The sequence below is a fragment of the Zophobas morio genome, unplaced genomic scaffold (assembly GCF_036711695.1).
Source record: "Zophobas morio isolate AGI-343-1 ecotype UQ-CSIRO unplaced genomic scaffold, CSIRO_AGI_Zmor_V1 ptg000041l, whole genome shotgun sequence".
Taxonomy (NCBI): Eukaryota; Metazoa; Arthropoda; class Insecta; order Coleoptera; family Tenebrionidae; genus Zophobas; species Zophobas morio.
Window position 1 is genome coordinate 1,300,846 of NW_026972146.1, and position 18,796 is coordinate 1,319,641.

The window sequence follows — 18,796 nt, forward strand, 5'->3', positions numbered from 1 at the left end:
AGTTATCGTCTTTCCTCTTTCGAATTTTCGTTTTGTCAATTTTCGAATATTTGATTCATCGAATTTTCGGTTTTTCCATATTTTAATTTTCAATTTTTTTAATTTCAATGTCTCGATTTTTCAATTTTTCCGTTTTTCGACTTTTCCATTTCTGATTTTTAGATTCTCGAAATTTCGGATTTTCATTCTTCGATTTTAGATTTTTCGATATTCGAATTTTCAATTTCTTTATTTTTCGATTTTTAATTTTTTTACTTTTCGATTTTTTGATTTCTGGAGTTTTCGATTTTCGATACTCGAATTTTCAATCTTCCTACTTTTCGACTTCTCAATTTTCGATGTTTCAAGTTTTCGATTTTTCAATTTTTTTAGACATTTAATTTTTTTACTTTTCGATTCTCGAATTTTTAATTTTACTATTTTGTAGTTTTTCCATTTTTCAATGTTCGATTTTTTGATTATTCAAGTTTCGATTATTAAATATTTCGAATTTTCAATTTTTCCATTTTTGGACTTAAATTTCAGATTTTTTGATTTTAGAAATTTCGGTTTTTCGATTTTTCGGATTTTCATTTTTCCGATATTTGATTCATCGAATTTTAGATTATTCGAATTTTCAATCTCTTTACTTTTCGATTTTTGATTTTTTTACTTTTCGATTTTTTGATTTCTCGAGTTTCGATTTTCGATACTCGAATTTGCAATCTTTCTACTTTTCGACTTTTCAATTTTTGATGTTTCAAATTTTCGATTTTTCAATATTGGAATTTTCAGTTTCTTAACTTTTCGATTTTTGATTTTTTTAAGAATGTAATACTTGAAAAGTCTAAAATTTGAAAAATCAAAAATCGAATTTTCGAAATTCTAAAAATCGGAAATGGAAGTCTAAAAACGGAAAAATAGAAAAATTATGGAGGAATTGAAATAAAAAAAAATTGAAAATTCGAAATATCGAACAATCGAAAGTTGAATAATCAAAAATTGGATGAATCAAATATTCGAAAACTGAAGAAACGAAAAATCGGAAAATAGAGAATTCGAGAAATCAAAAAATCGAAAATGAAAGTCTAAAAATGGAAAACTTGAAAAAAAAGAGGAATTGAAAAAACGAAAATCCGAAAACTCGAGAAATCAAAAAATCAAAAGGGAAAAAGAATTTAAAAATGGAAAAACTGCAAAATCGGAAACTTGAAAATTCGAGAATTCGAAAAGTAAAAAAATGTCTAAAAACTTAAGAATGTAATAATTGAAAAATTGAAAATTTTGAAACTTTAAAAATTGAAAATTCGGGTATTGAAAATCGAAAAGTAAAGAAACAGAAATTCGAATATCGAAAAATCCAAAAATTTGATGAATCAAAATTCGAATAATGAAAATCCGAAAAATGGACAAATTGAAAAATCCAGACTGAAATTAAAAAAAAATTGGAAATTAAAATATCGAAAAACCGAAAATATGAAATACTGAAAAATCGAAAGTCGAATAACCGCAAAGTCGATAACTCGAGAAATCAAAAAATCGAGAAGTAAAAAAAAATGAAAAATAAATCAAATGTCTAAAAACTTTTAGAATGTTAAAATTTGAAAAATCAAAAATTGAAAAGTCAAAAAGTAGAAAGAAATATCGAAAATCGAAAACTCGAGAAATCAGAGAATCGAAAAGTAAAAAAATCAAAAATCGAAAAGTAAAGAAACTGAAAATTCCAATATTGAAAAATCGAAAATTTGAAACATCAAAAATTGAAAAGTCGAAAAGTAGAAAGATTGCAAATTCGAGTATCGAAAATCGAAACTCGAGAAATCAAAAAATCGAAAAGTAAAAAAATTAAAAATCGAAATGTAATAAAATCAAAAATCGAAAAGTAAAAAAATCAAAAATCGAAAAGTAAAAAAATCAAAAATCGAAAAGTAAAGAGATTGAAAATTCGAATAATCTAAAATTCGATGAATCAAATATCGGAAAAATGAAAATCCGAAAAATCGAAAAACCGAAATTTCGAAAATCAAAAAATCTGAAATGGAAGTCCAAGAATGGAAAAATTGAAAATTCGAAATATTTAACAATCGAAAGTTGAATAATCAAAAAATCGAACATTGAAAAATGGAAAAACTACAAAATAGTAAAATTGAAAATTCGAGAATCGAAAAGTAAAAAAATTAAATGTCTAAAAAACTTAAGACTTGAAAAATCGAAAACTTGAAACATCGAAAATTGAGAAGTCGAAAAGTAGGAAGATTGAAAATTCGAGTATCGAAAATCGAAAACTCCAGAAATCAAAAAATCGAAAAGTAAAAAAATTAAAAATCGAAGAATGAAAATCCGAAATTTCGAGAATCTAAAAATCAGAAATGGAAAAGTCGAAAAACGGAAAAATTGAAAAATCGAGACATTGAAATTAAAAAAATTGAAAATTAAAATATCGAAAAACCGAAAATTCGATGAAACAAATATTCGAAAATTGACAAAACGAAAATTCGAAAGAGGAAAGACGATAACTTTAGAAATCAAAAAATCAAAACGTAAAAAGAAAATTGAAAAAATCGAAAATTTGAAAAATCAAAAAGTCGAAAAGTAGAAAGATTGAAAATTCGAGTATCGAAAATCGAAAACTCGAGAAATCAGAACATCAAAAAGTAAAAAAATTGAAAATTCCAATATCGAAAAATCGAAAATTCGATGAATGAAATATTCGAAAAATGAAAATCCGAAAAATCGAACAAGCGAAATTTCGAAATTCTAAAAATCGGAATGGAAAAGTTGAAAAATGGAAGAATTGAAAAATCGGGATGTTGAAATTAATAAATCGAAAATTAAAATATCGAAAGCCGAAAAATCAAATATTTGATGAATCAAATTAGATAAATTAGAAAAATCGGAAAGTCGAGAATTTGAGAAATCAGAAAATTGAAAAATGAAAAACTGCAGAATCGTAAAATTGTAAATTTGTGAATTCGAAAAGTAAAAAATGAAATAAATAAAAATTGAGTCAAATATTCGAAAAATGCAAAACCGAAAAATCGAAATTTCGACAATCTGAAAAAAAAAATTAAATGTCTAAAAGAATGTCAAAATTGAAAAATCAAAAGTTTGAATAATCAAAAATTGGAAAGTTGAAAAGTAGAAAGATTGAAAATTCGGGCATCGAAAATCGAAAACACGAGAAATCAAACAAGTCGAAAATTCGATGAATCAAATACATACATATTCCAGAAATCAAAAATTCGAAAAATTGGAAAAGTCAAAAAATGGAAATATTAAAAAATCAAGACATTGAAATTAAAAAAATTGAAAATTAAAATATCGAAACACCGAAACATGAAAATTCGAAAAATCGAAAAAACAAAATTTCAAAAATCTAAAAAATCAAAAATAGAAAAGTGGAAAAATTCGAAATATTAAAAAATCGAAAAATCGGAAAATCGATAACTCGAGAAATCAAAAACTCGAAAATAAAAAAAAATTGAAAAATGGATCGGAAAACTGAAAAATCGTAAAACTGAAAATTCGATGAATCAAAATTCGAACAATGAAAATCCGAAAAATAGAAACACCGAAATCTGCATGTATTTGCTCTTCCCCCCTAAAAAATTGATGACGTCACTCCAAAATTTTGCTGAATAAATCCTATCTAAAATGTACAAAATATGATGAGTCTGTACTTGTGATTTATCATTCCAATCATAGTTTCTGGATTTGCATATACAGGGTGACTCAAAAAAATTAATGAATGCGCGAATTTATTTTATCGATTTAATCAGGAATTACAGAACCGAATGCTGTGAAATCTTGGAGATATTTTAAAGTTATCATAAGCATGGTAAATTTTTTATCAAAATTTATTTGCTCATCCCCCCTAAAAAATTGATGACGTCACCCTAAAATTTGGTGAATAAATCTTATTTAAAATGTGAAAAATATGATGAGTGTGTACTTGTGATTTATCATTCCATTCATATTTTTTAGATTTTCATAAGAGGTGGCTCAAAAAAATTAATGAAGTCAATTTATTTTATTGATTAAATTAAAGGCAACACTTATTATTAGTATTACATTGGACCAACCCAATTTGGTAGACACAAAATTTTTTAAAGTAAAAACTCGGTTGAAACATAAGGGTAGCACGCTTATTTACATCGACTTTAACATTACAGACGTGCATTTGTTTTGTGGGCTGACTAGGTTCCGCGAATGTGGTATAGACATGTTTATAATCAACCAATTGTGAATTCCACCGTCAAAAATTAAAATAAAACCCAATGTTTTATATAATAAGCGGAAGTCGAAGCAATAGAACCGATGGTCGTTTTGTTTACAGTTTCTCTGTTTGACTCTCACGTATGCTGTTACGCTTGTCATCTTAAATTAAGAATGTTTATACATAAACGATTTTCAGTTGCCGTATACGTGAGTAAATTGTTTCGTTATTTTATTGATTATAACAAATCAATATTCAAAACGACCCAATTAATAGAAAATAAATTACAGACCCCGAGCCCATCACTAGCATCAACGCCACGTCGATCTCCGATACCGAAATAACCCTATCGTGGGACTCCCCCAAAGGGGACTACATCGCGTTCGAAATCAACTACCTCACGTTTGAAGGTACCCTGGTCCATAACTTCACGTCGCAGAACTCCATCACGATCTCGTCGCTCAAACCCCACCAGAACTACACCTTCACGGTGATGGTGCGCAGCGGCACCGAGTCCAGTATTTTGCGCCAATCGCTTCCGGTGTCCGCGATTTTTCCGACGAAGGAGTCGGTTCCGGGGCGCGTCGAGCGCTTCGAGCCCGTCGACGTCCAACCCAGTAGCATCACCTTCGAGTGGTCGCTACCCCCGACGGAGCAAAACGGCGTCATCAGGAAGTTCACCATCACGTACGGCCTTGAAGGCTCGTCCAATACCCAAGGACGCGACTTCAAACCCCACGAGTTCACCGGTGTCATCAAACAGTTGTTGCCTGGAAAGACCTACGTCTTCAGGATTCAAGGACAGACGAAGGTGGGTTTCGGGCCCGAGCGCACCTGGAAGCAACGAATGCCAATACGGTAAGCGGTTAAATTTATTTTAAACCAGACTTTACTATTTACAATACAATGAATAGAGAGCCACCGATTCCGAGTTTCCGGGCTGTCCCGACTGAAGTCCGTCGCAGCTCAACCACCATCCAGATCCGCTTCAGGAAGAACTACTTCAGCGACGCCAACGGCCCCGTCACCACCTACGCGATTATAGTGGCTGAAGACTTCTCCAAGAACGCGTCGGGTCTAGAGATGCCTAGTTGGCGCGACGTTCAAGCCTACTCCGTCTGGCCGCCGTACCAAGTCTCGGAACCTTACTACCCGTTCTTCAATAGCTCGGTGGAGGACTTCACCATAGGCGCGGAGAGCTGCGATATCCGGCAAGTTGGGTACTGCAACGGGGCGCTGAAGAGCGGGTCGACGTATAGAGTGAAGATTCGAGCTTTTACGGCTCCTGATAAGTTCACCGACACCAGTTACAGCTTTCCGATTCAGACAGGTGGGTGTTGTTATCAGTGGATTAGTGAGAGATAGTGCATATGCAAATATTTTTTGTTGTTATTGATTTGTTGATGCTGCCAAGGACTTCTAAGGATGGGTGAGTTTCTTAGAATTGATTCGGGCAAAAATAGAAATAATCGATAGGTATTAGGCACGGGGCTAGTTTAAATCGAGGTTTAAAGCGGGCCGGGTTGAGGCTGGTGATGAGTGTGTGATAAGGTTAGAGGGGCTGTGAGGGGCGACGCGTGTAAGTAGGGCTTGATTTATCGGTGGAGTGTGTGTGGGTTTGAGGTTGGAGTATGTACGGGGAAATGTGGCGCGAAATAATGATCTTCGGGACAGTTTAGACTCTTGTGGCTCAGAGGCGGCTCGTCGGATGACGCCTTATAGTGACCACTTAACCAATAAAATACCATGAAACATATCCATAATCGATATTTCGAATTTTTAGTTTTTCGGTTTTTGGAAATTTCGATTTTTGATTTTTCAAATTTCCTATTTTTCGACTTTTCCATTTCCCGTTTTCAAATTTAGATTTACAACTTTTTGGTTTTCCACTTTTTCAATTTTTCAAGTTCGATTTTTCGATTTTAGATTTTACGAATTTTCGAAATTTCGATTTTTAAATTTTTTATTTCTCGACTTCCCAAATTTTCAACTTTACGATTTTTTGAATTTTCGTTTTTCCAATTATTATCGAAATTTAATCCTGCGGATTTTCTATTTTTCGATATCCGAATTCTCGATTTCTTTATTTTTCGATTTTCGTTATTTCAATCTTCCTACATTTCGACTTTTCCATTTTTGATTCTTCAAATTTTCAATTTTTCGATTTTGACATTCTTAAGTTTTTAAACATTTAATTTTTTGCTTTTCGAATGCTCCAATTTTCAATTTTCAGATTTTGCAGTTTTTCCATTTTTCTATTTTTCTTTACTTTTCGATTTTTTGATTTCTCGAGTTCTCGACTTTCCAATTTTTCGAATTTTTATTTTTCCAATTTTCGAATATTTGATTCATCGAATTTTTGATTATTTAAATTTCGCTTGTTCAATATTTCGAATTTTCGTGTTTTTGATTTTTCGAATTTTGATTAGTAATTTTTTGGTTTTCCACTTTTTCGATTTTTTAGTGTCTCAATTTTTAATTTTTCAACTTTTCAACTTCGATTTTTGATTTTACGAATTTTCGATTTTCAATTTTTTCTAATTTTTAGTCTTTTGATTTTTCGATAGTTCGAAATTCTAATTTTCAATTTTTTTTTATTCCAATTTCTCGATTTTGCTATTTTCCGACTTTTAGATCTTCGAAATTCGGTGTTTCGATTTTTTGGATTTTCATTTTTAGAAATTTGATCCAGCGAATTTTCTATTTTGCGATATTCCAATCCTCAATTTCTTTACTTTTCGACTTTTGAATTTTTGATTTTTCAAATTTTCAATTTTTTTCTTTTTGACATTCTCAAGTTTTTAGACATTTAATTTTTTCCATTTCCGATTTTTACTGTCGAAATTTCGATTTTTCGGTTTTTCATTTTTCGAATATTTGACTCATCAAATTTTCGATCTTTCGATATTCGGATTCTCAATTTTTTTACTTTTCGATTTTTCAATTTTTAAATTCTAAAGTTTTTAAACATTTCATTTTTTACTTTTTGAATGCACACATTTTCAATTTTACGATTTTGTAGTTTTTGATTTTTCAGTTTTTTTTACTTTTCGATTTTTTGATTTCTCGAGTTGTCGACTTTCCGATTTTTCGAAATTTTCGTTTTTTCTAATTTTCGAATATTTGATTCATCGAATTTTTGATTTTGCGGCTTTCGATATTTTAATTTTCATTTTTTAACTTCAATGTTCCGATCTTTCAATATTTCCATTTTTCGACTTTTCCATTTCCAACTTGTTCAAATTCCGGTTTTTCGATTTTTCGGATTCTCATTTTTAGAATATTTCGTTCATGGAATTTTCGATTTTTTGATTTCTCTAGTTTTCGATTTTCGATACTGGAATTTTCAATTTTTCTACTTTTCGACCTTTTGATTTTTCATATTTTCGATTTTTCAATTTTTTTTACTTTTCGATTTTTTGATTTCTCGACTTCTCAACTTTCCAATTTATCGAATTTTCGTTTTTTCAATTTTCGAATATTTGATTCATCGAATTTTTCAAATTTTCGGTTTTTCGATATTTTAATTTTCAGTTTTTTTAATTTGAATGTCTCGATTTTTTAATTTTTCATTTTTCGACTTTTCCATTAACGATTTTTAGATTGTCGAAATTTCCATCTTTCGATATTCGGATTCTCATTTTTTTTACTTTTCGAATTCACAAATTTTCAATTTTACGATTTTGAAATTTTTAAATTTTTTTTACTTTCCAATTTTTTTATTTCTAGAGTTCTCGACTTTCCGATTTTTCGAATTTTCGATTTTTCGATATTTTAATTTTCATTTTTTTTTAGATCAATTTCCATTTTTCGACTTTTCCTTTTCGATTTTTAGAATTTAGAAATTTCAGTTTTTCGGTTTTTCGATATTGGAATTTTCAATTTTTTTTCTTTTCGATTTTTTGATTTCTCGAGTTTTCGATTTTCGATACTCGAGTTTTCAAGCTTTCTACTTTTCGACCTTTCGATTTTTGATTTTTCAAAGTTTCAATTTTTACATTCTTAAGTTTTTCCATTTCAATTTTTTTTACTTTTCGTTTTTTCAATTTTCCAATATTTGATTAATCGAATTTTTGATTTTTCGACTGTCGATTTTTCAGTATTTCGAATTTTCGGTTTTTCGATATTTTAATTTTCAATTTTTTTAGATTCAATTTTTCCAATTTTTGGACTTTTCTTTTTCTGATTTTTAGATTTTCGAAATTTCGGTTTTTCGAATTTTGTTTCATCGAATTTTCGATATTCGACTTTTCAATTTTTGATTTTTAAAATTTTCGATTCTTCATTTATTACATTCTTAAGTTTTTTGACATTTAATTTTTTACTTATCGAATTCTCGAATTTTCATTTTTACGATTTTGCAGTTTTTCCATTTTTCATTTTTTTAACTTTCCGATTTTTTGATTTCTGGAGTTCTGCACTTTTCGATTTTTCGGCTTTCGATTGTTCGATATTTCGAATTTTCAATTTTTCGATATTCTAATTGTCATTTTTTTAAATTTCAATTCCTGGATTTTTTGGAATTTTCCATTTTTTCGATATATTTTCATCGAATTTTTGATTTTTCGATATTCGAATTTTCAATTCCTTTACTTTTCGAATTTCTATTTTTTACTTTTCGATTTTTTGATTTCTCGAGTTTTCGATTTTCAATACCCCAATTTTCAATCTTTCTAAGTATTCTTCGACTTTTCAATTTTTGATTTTTCAAATTTTCAATTTTTCAACTTTTACGTTCTTAAGTTTTTAGACATTTCATTTTTTTTTTTTTAATTTCGAATTCTCGAATTTACAACTTTACGAATTTACAGTTTTTCCATTTTTCAATTTTTTTTTACTTTTCAATTTTTTGATTTCTTGAGTTCTCGACTTTCCGATTCTTCGACTTTCGATTTTTCAATATTTCGAATTTTCGGTTTTTCGTTATTTTAAATTTCATTTTTTGTAATTTCAATGTCTCCATTTTTCAATTTTTCCATTTTTCGACTTTTCTATTTCTGATTTTTAAATTTTCGAACTTTCGGTTTTTCGACTTTTCGGATTTTCATTTTTCGAATTTTGATTCATCGAATTTTCGACTTTTTTATATTGGAATTTTCAGTTTCTTTCCTCTTCGATTTTATATTTTTTACTTTTCGATTCTTTGATTTCTCTAGTTTTCGATATTTCAATCTTTCTATTTTTCAACTTTTCAATTTTTGATTTTTCAAATTTTGAGACTCTTAAGTTTTTAGACACTTAATTTATTTTTCTTTTCGAAGTCTTGAATTTTCAATTTTACGATTTTGCAGTTTTTCCATTTTTCAATTTTTTTCCTTTCCGCTTTTTTGTTTTCGCGAGTTGTCGGACTTTCTGATGTTTCGACTTTCGATTTTTCAGTATTTCAATTTTTCGGTTTTTCGATATTTTAATTTTCAATTTTTTTAATTTCAGTCTCGATTTTTTAATTTGTCCATTTTTCGATTTTTCCGTCTTTCGATATTCGAATTTTCAGTTGCTTTACTTTTCGATTATCAATTTTTTTACTTTTCGATTTTTTGATTTCTCAAGTTTTGGATTTTCGATACTCGAATTTTCAATTTTTGATGTTTCAAGTTTTTGATTTTTTGATTGCTGGAGTTCACGACTTTCCGATGTGTCGAATTTTCGTTTTTATATTTGATTCATCGAATTTTTTATTGTTGGGCTTCGGATTTTTCAAAATTTCGATTTTTCAATTTTTCCATTTTTGAATTTCCGATTTTTCGAATTTTCATTTTTCAAATATTTGATTCACCGAATTTTCGATCTTCGAATTTTCAATTTCTCTACCTGCTTTTCGATTTTCAATTTTTTTAGTTTTCGATTTTTGGATTTGTCGAGTTTTCGATTTTCGATTCCGAATTTTCTTTCTACTTTTCGATTTTTGATTTCTCAAATTTTCGATTTTTTAATTCTTACATTCTTGAGTTTTTCGACGTTTAAATTTTTACTTTTCTAATTTTCGGCTTTTCAATTTTTCAGTTTTTGCATTTTTCATTTTTTTTATTTTTCAATTATTTTGAGTTGTTATTTACGCCACTGATTTCCCTTTATACAGGTTATCACAAAACAAAGATTGCAAAATCAAATTTTATAATTTTTCAGAGAAGCTGAATTTGTTGGACTTTATTTCAAACACCAAAGAAGTTCTGTCGAAATAACCTTCTACCGATTTTTGTTAATGTTTTCAAATATAAATTTCCAGAGGCTCTAAGATTTTTTTAAAATTCTATGGAAAAAAGACAACAGCGCCCAAAATTTTTTCAAACTGCTTCAAAAACAGAATACCAAGACCCTCCAAGATTAAAAAAAAAAATAAATAGGAAAGACAGGAGAGTTTTTCAAAAACAAAACACCATTACATTGCATTTTAAAATACGAATCATTGAAATGACGTCATCAAATTAGTGGGGATGTTAGCTAGACCAGACAGAGAGACGGCAACGGGAGACTACTTTTTCGGGTCATGAAACGTCAAGAAAACGTAAACGTAGAGAGTCGTCGTATAAAACTCGGCTTTATCAAACTCATTATGGATAATCATAGCCTAATTAAAATTACAAATCCAGTCCAATTGATCTAGGCAAAAATAGAAACAATCAATACCCTTCGAGTCCTCTAATTTCGTGACCTTCAACCATTTTTGAAAACTTTATTTTCTCGTTTCTTTAGACCAAGACAACACCAACATAATACTCGGCGTGCTCATCCCGCTGGTCCTCTTCGCCATCCTCTTCCTCGTCATCATCTACATCCGGCGGCGGCGCTCCGCCCGCAAGGCCACCGACACCCGGACCAATGACAACATGTCCCTCCCCGACTCCGTCATCGAGACCTCGCGCCCCGTCCGAATCGAGAACTTCGCCAACCACTACCGGCTGATGTCCGCCGACTCGGACTTCCGCTTCAGCGAAGAGTTCGAGGAGCTGAAGCACGTGGGTCGGGACCAACCCTGCACGTTCGCCGACCTGCCCTGCAACCGACCCAAGAACAGATTCACCAACATCCTGCCCTACGACCACTCGCGCTTCAAGCTGCAGCCGGTGGACGACGAGGAGGGCTCGGACTACGTCAACGCCAACTACGTGCCGGTAGGTGGTCGAATCAGTACGTGGAGCGTGGTCTAAGGGTTGTTTGCAGGGGTACAACTCGCCGAGGGAGTTCATCGTGACGCAAGGACCTCTCCATTCCACTCGAGACGACTTCTGGAGGATGGTGTGGGAGTCCAACTCAAGGGCTATTATTATGTTGACGCGATGCGTGGAGAAGGGGCGGGAGAAGTGCGATCATTACTGGCCGTACGAGTCGATGCCGGTGTACTACGGGGACATTTCGGTGCAGATTTTGAACGAGACGAGGTATCCCGATTGGAATATTTCGGAGTTTATGGTGTGCAGGGTGAGTATCCCGTCACACTATTATTATTATCATTATTATTACTATTGTTTTGTTGTTGTTGTTAAGGGTGACCAGCAGAGGGTGATTCGCCACTTCCACTTCACCACGTGGCCGGACTTCGGCGTCCCTAACCCCCCTCACACCCTGGTTAGGTTCGTGCGGGCGTTCCGGGAGCGGGTAGGCCCGGACCAGCGACCCATCGTGGTACATTGCAGGTACAACACTATTGTTAAATTTAGGTCCAGGGCAGGGATGTTGCGGATACAGATTTTTCAACATCTGCGGATGCGGATCTCAAGTTTTTTTTTAAGAAACTTAGTATATGTACAGAAATCAGTTCAAAAAAATTGGTCTAAAGAGTTTAGACAGTACTTCCCTCGCTGTCGGAAACTTGACGACTGCATGGCTATTGTGTTTTTTTCTCATTACATTTTTGTAGTGGGAATTTAAAAAAAATTGCGATGACGTCATCAACATTTTTGCAAGGACACGTATATCAGTTGGGATAGATGTAGTGTAATACTAAGAATAAAATTATTGTACTCCCAAATTTTCGGGAAAATGAATTGGGTCGTTTTGAATATTGATTTTTTATAATCAAGAAAGTAACGAAACAATTTACTCATGTATACGGCAACTGAAAATCGTTTATGTATAAACATTCTTAATTTAAGATGACAAGCGTAACAGCATACGTGAGAGTCAAACAGAGAAACTGTAAACAAAACGACCATCGGTTTTATTGCTTCGACTTCCGCTTATTATATAAAACATTGGGTTTTATTTTAATTTTTGACGGTGGAATTCACAATTGGTTGATTATAAACATGTCTATTCCACATTCGCGGAACCTAGTCAGCGCACAAAACAAATGCACGTCTGTAATGTTAAAGTAGATGTAAATAAGCGTACTACCCTTAAGTTTCAACCGAGTTTTTACTTTAAAAAATTTTGTGTCTACCAAATTGGGTTGGTCCAATGTAATACTAATAATAAGTGTTGCCTTTAATTTAATCAATAAAATAAATTGACTTCATTAACTTTTTTGAGCCACCTCTTAAGAAAATCTAAAAAATATGAATGGAATTATAAATCACAAGTACAAACTCATCATATTTTTCACATTTTAAATAAGATTTATTCAGCAAAATGTAAGGGTGACGTCATCAATTTTTTAGGGGGGATGAGCAAATAAATTTTGATAAAAAATTTACCATGCTTATGATAACTTTAAAATATCTCCAAGATTTCACAGCATTCGGTTCTGTAATTCCTGATTAAATCGATAAAATAAATTCACGCATTCATTAATTTTTTTGAGTCACCCTGTATATGCAAATCCAAAAACTATGATTGGAATGATAAATCACAAGTACAGACTCATCATATTTTTCACATTTTAGATAGGACTTATTCAGCAAAATTTTGGAGTGACGTCATCAATTTTTTAGGGGGGGAAGAACAAATACATGCAGATTTCGGTGTTTCTATTTTTCAGATTTTCATTGTTCGAATTTTGATTCATCGAATTTTCAGTTTTACGATTTTTCAGTTTTCCGATCCATTTTTCAATTTTTTTTTATTTTCGAGTTTTTGATTTCTCGAGTTATCGATTTTCCGATTTTTCGATTTTTTAATATTTCGAATTTTTCGACTTTTCTATTTTTGATTTTTTAGATTTTTGAAATTTTGTTTTTTCGATTTTTCGAATTTTCATGTTTCGGTGTTTCGATATTTTAATTTTCAATTTTTTAATTTCAATGTCTTGATTTTTTAATATTTCCATTTTTTGACTTTTCCAATTTTTCGAATTTTTGATTTCTGGAATATGTATTTGATTCATCGAATTTTCGATTTGTTTGATTTCTCGTGTTTTCGATTTTCGATGCCCGAATTTTCAATCTTTCTACTTTTCAACTTTCCAATTTTTGATTATTCAAACTTTTGATTTTTCAATTTTGACATTCTTTTAGACATATTTTTTTTTTTCAGATTGTCGAAATTTCGATTTTTCGGTTTTGCATTTTTCGAATATTTGACTCAATTTTTTCGATTTTTCAATTTTTACATTCTAAAATTTTTAAACATTTCATTTTCTACTTTTCGGATTCACAAATTTACAATTTTACGATTCTGCAGTTTTTCATTTTTCAATTTTCTGATTTCTCAAATTCTCGACTTTCCGATTTTTCTAATTTATCTAATTTGATTCATCAAATATTTGATTTTTCGGCTTTCGATATTTTAATTTTCGATTTATTAATTTCAACATCCCGATTTTTCAATTCTTCCATTTTTCAACTTTTCCATTCCGATTTTTAGAATTTCGAAATTTCGCTTGTTCGATTTTTCGGATTTTCATTTTTCGAATATTTCATTCATCGAATTTTCGATTTTTCGATATTGGAATTTTCAATTTTTTTACTTTTTGATGTTTTGATTTCTCGAGTTTTCGATTTTCGATACTCGAATTTTCAATCTTTCTACTTTTCGACTTTTTGTTTTTTCAAATTTTCGATTTTTTCAATTTTCTTTTAACTTTTTGATTTTTTGATTTCTAAAGTTATCGTCTTTCCTCTTTCGAATTTTCGTTTTGTCAATTTTCGAATATTTGATTCATCGAATTTTCGGTTTTTCGATATTTTAATTTTCAATTTTTTTAATTTCAATGTCTCGATTTTTCAATTTTTCCGTTTTTCGACTTTTCCATTTCTGATTTTTAGATTCTCGAAATTTCGGATTTTCATTCTTCGATTTTAGATTTTTCGATATTCGAATTTTCAATTTCTTTATTTTTCGATTTTTAATTTTTTTACTTTTCGATTTTTTGATTTCTGCAGTTTTCGATTTTCGATACTCGAATTTTCAATCTTCCTACTTTTCGACACCTCAATTTTCGATGTTTCAAGTTTTCGATTTTTCAATTCTTAAGTTTTTTAGACATTTTATTTTTTTACTTTTCGATTCTCGAATTTTCAGTTTTACTATTTTGTAGTTTTTCCATTTTTCAATGTTCGATTTTTTGATTATTCAACTTTCGATTGTTAAATATTTCGAATTTTCAATTTTTCCATTCTTGGACTTCCATTTCAGATTTTTTGATTTTCGAAATTTCGGTTTTTCGATTTTTCGGATTTTCATTTTTCCGATATTTGATTCATCGAATTTTAGATTATTCGAATTTTCAATCTCTTTACTTTTCGATTTTTGATTTTTTTACTTTTCGATTTTCGATGCTCGAATTTGCAATCTTTCTACTTTTCGACTTTTCAATTTTTGATGTTTCAAATTTTCTATTTTTCAATATTGGAATTTTCAGTTTCTTTACTTTTCGATTTTTGATTTTTTTACTTTTCGATTCTCTGATTTCTCGAGTTTTCGATTTTCGATATTTCTTTCTACTTTTTGACTTTTCAATTTTTGATTTTTCAAATTTTAACATTCTAAAAGTTTTTAGACATTTGATTTATTTTTCATTTTTTTTTACTTCTCGATTTATTGATTTGTCGAGTTATCGACTTTGCGGTTTTTCGACTTTCGATTTTTCAGTATTTCATATTTTCGGTTTTTCGATATTTTAATTTTGAATTTTTTTTTAATTTCAGTCTGGATTTTTCAATTTGTCCATTTTTCAGATTTTCATTATTCGAATTTTGATTCATCAAATTTTTGGATTTTTCGATATTCGAATTTCTGTTTCTTTACTTTTCGATTTTCAATACCCGAATTTTCAATTTTTAAAGTTTCAAAATTTTCAATTTTTCAATTATTACATTCTTAAGTTTTTAGACATTTTTTTACTTTTCGAATTCTCGAATTTTCAAGTTTACGATTTTGCAGTTTTTCCATTTTTAAATTCTTTTTCCCTTTTGATTTTTTGATTTCTCGAGTTTTCGGATTTTCGTTGTTTCAATTCCTCGTTTTTTTTCAAGTTTTCCATTTTTAGACTTCCATTTTCGATTTTTTGATTTCTCGAATTCTCTATTTTCCGATTTTTCGTTTCTTCAGTTTTCGAATATTTGATTCATCGAATTTTTGATTATTCAACTTTCGATTGTTCGATATTTCGAATTTTCAATTTTTTTTTATTTCAATTCCTCCATGATTTTTCTATTTTTCCGTTTTTAGACTTCCATTTCCGATTTTTAGAATTTCGAAAATTCGATTTTTGATTTTTCAAATTTTAGACTTTTTTATTATTACATGCGTTTTTCATTTCTTATACCAAAGGTCGGAGTTGAATTGCAAAATCCTCATTTCTCTGCAAGAATTTATTATATGAAATATGTTTTTAGGTTTTTACATCAAAATTTCTCTAAAAAATTCTACCCTTTTAAAAATATATTTCATATGATTATTTCTTGTAAAGAAAAGACGATTTTGCAAACTAAATTCAGCCCTTCAGCTTATGATGAATAAAATATTCATCACAATTGAGAAGGGGTGGGTGGGCGGGGCTTATATTTGGTCCATTTTTTTCGATTCTGTAATTCCTGATTAAATCAATAAAATAAATTGACGCATTCATTAATTTTTTTCAGTCACCCTGTATATGCAAATCGAAAAAATTTGAATGGAATGATAAATGACAAGAAGAGACTCACCATATTTTGTACATTTTAGATAGGATTTATTCAACAAAATTTTGTGGTGACGTCATAAATTTTTTAGGAGGGACGACCAAATACATTTTGATCAAAAATTTACCATGCTTATGATAATTTTAAAACATCTTCAAGATTTCAAAGCATTCGGTTTTGTAGTTCCTGAGTAAATCAGTAAATTAAATTTTGCGCATTCATTAATTTTTTTGAGTCACCCTGTATATGCAAATCCAAAAAATATGAATGGAATGATATATCACAAGTACAGACGCATCATATTTTGTACATTTTAGATAGGATTTACTCGGCAAACTTTTGAGCTGACGTCATCAAGTTTTTGGAGGGGATAACCAAATATATTTTGGCTAAAGATTTATGATGCTCTTTAGAGCCTTAAAACATCTGCAACATTTCAAAACATTCGGGTTAGCAGATTCAAAATTAAATTGCAAAATGTTGTGTTATAATTTTGATTTTTTTTCCAAAGATCTGGACGTTTCGGGTAAAAACTGAATTCGGAGTCGTAAACTACATGTGTAGGACTATGTTATTTTATACAATTTAAAACCCATTTACTATGTACAATTTTTTATTGTATCAAAAACGATATTCACTTTTTGTGAAATTCTTAAAATAAAGTCATCTTTCACCACCTCACAAATACATACATACTAAAATTGTGAAGTTTTGTATAAATAATTTTAGATAATTTTTTTAGCATATACTGTATATCCTTTGTCACACAAAAACCTGAACTCCGCTCCAGGTCGGGTAGTCACTAGTTTAAAATTTTTTTTGTTCTTTTCCAACTTTGTTTATCTAAATTAAATATTACTTTAACTTGTCTCTCTGTTTTTGTAAATGTCTTGCAAAATATTTAGAAGTCATCGGATTGTTATGAAGTTTGTAAAATGTAATTTTTTTTTTATTTCTATTTTCTACTAAATCTGATTAATTGTAAACCTCGAAATTCTGAAACGATTGAGAAGTTATTGGCTGTATTTCAAAAACATAGAATTTGCTACTTTTGGCATATATGTACTTATAATTAAGAACTAAAATGTATTTAAAAAAAAATTGATTTTTAAGATAACACGAAATTAAATAGAACAGTAGGTATTCTTCCATTTTTAAGTTGTTGTATTCCTAGACGAACTAATCTTTTACTTATTTAAATACATAGTCACTGGTCCAGGGATGTTATTGATTGTTTGTTTGTAGCGCCGGGGTGGGCCGCTCGGGCACGTTCATCTGTCTGGACCGCATCCTGCAGCAGATCCTCGTGTCCGACTACGTCGACATCTTCGGCATAGTGTACGCCATGCGCAAGGAGCGCGTCTGGATGGTCCAGACCGAGCAGCAGTACATTTGTATCCATCAGTGCCTTCTGGCCGTCCTGGAGGGCAAGGAGCTGTCGGGTTCGCCGCGCGAGATCCACGAGAATCAGGGTTTCGAAGGTAAGGAGCGCCTCGAGGCGGGCTTGTCGCTGTCCTGATGTAAATGCCATTTTTGGTGTGTATGCAGAAATGGTAACTCAGTTGTTTAGTCGATGTAAAAAGCTGCTATTCTGTGGTTCAGGCAAGGGTGTTGGTGGAAGCGGCGCTGTTGGGACTTCTTTAGGGACGGGGGAGAAGGAAAGGTAGTTTAACACACACTTCTGGCTGCACTGTAACGCTTTCGTCGGTAACACGATTATTTTTTAAGCATGCGCATCGTAGGTTAGGTGATGCACTCGTCAAGCTGGTTTTTCAGGAATGACCTAGTAATTTCTCAATTTCCTAACACAGTCTTACAATTTTGAGTTACTAACTTTTCTTCAAGTCGTGTTCGTCCACTGATCTTTTTTCGTTTGTGCAGATGACGAAGGAATAGCAGAATCTGGGATGTGATAAAGCTCCGTACCGGCAAGAAGCAATAAGCATTGTATAAATAGAAGTAGATTTGTTACATATATTTTATTATGTAAGCGACTATAGATTTGATATTATATAACTAATTGTACAGTATTTCCACTTTTTTAAGAAGTGACATTTCTTTGAGAGTGACGCATCTGGCGCAATCATTCCTGTTCATCGGTGCCAGACAAAGTAGCCATACCTCTGAGTGCAATTTTTTCATAAAGTTGCACAACAGATTTTCCGCTCTGTCATTGTCCGTACTTTATGTTCTATCATTAATTTAAAAATTACCGTTCTGTGATATAATGATTCGGTTTAGTGTAATTTTTTTAACGAAAGAGAAAAACCTTTATATCCATAGCGAATAAATAACCCGCTTTGTACTTAAACCAGATTAAAGTCTATTTTATTTGAACTGTGTTTTTATTATCCCAATGCAACCACCAGCCTGTTGGGGCCGAAGCAACGAATGCTGCACCTGGTTTATCTGCCAAGCTCACAAAGAAGAAAAGTGAAGGATCCAAGTTGGTTACTACAAAAATTTACCATTTTAGACATGTTTCAAGTGTCTTGTTGTCGAAATAAGTCTACCCATATCAAGAAAAACAGGTAAAATGTAGCCCCGCCCACCCGCCCTATCTCGATTGTGATGATTTTTTTTATTCGTCGTGAGCCAAGAA

General features: G+C 30.9%; 1 protein-coding gene across 2 annotated transcripts in view; it reads left to right on the forward strand.

The window, feature by feature from the left end:
- LOC135140766 (tyrosine-protein phosphatase 10D) overlaps positions 1–18,531 on the forward strand; it is a 57,057-nt gene extending 38,526 nt beyond the window's left edge. Inside the window, exons 9-16 of one of the 2 annotated variants that reach the window (XM_064071442.1) lie at positions 4,486–5,053; positions 5,110–5,525; positions 10,889–11,307; positions 11,357–11,614; positions 11,681–11,829; positions 17,440–17,675; positions 17,743–17,857; positions 18,076–18,531. In XM_064071442.1, the coding sequence (XP_063927512.1) occupies positions 4,486–5,053; positions 5,110–5,525; positions 10,889–11,307; positions 11,357–11,614; positions 11,681–11,829; positions 17,440–17,675; positions 17,743–17,857; positions 18,076–18,079 (2,165 nt within the window). In that variant the 3' untranslated portion in view covers positions 18,080–18,531. The remainder of the gene's footprint in view (positions 1–4,485; positions 5,054–5,109; positions 5,526–10,888; positions 11,308–11,356; positions 11,615–11,680; positions 11,830–17,439; positions 17,676–17,742; positions 17,858–18,075) is intronic. The other variant, XM_064071443.1, reaches the window with a different exon arrangement.
- The last annotated feature ends 265 nt before the right edge of the window (positions 18,532–18,796 follow it).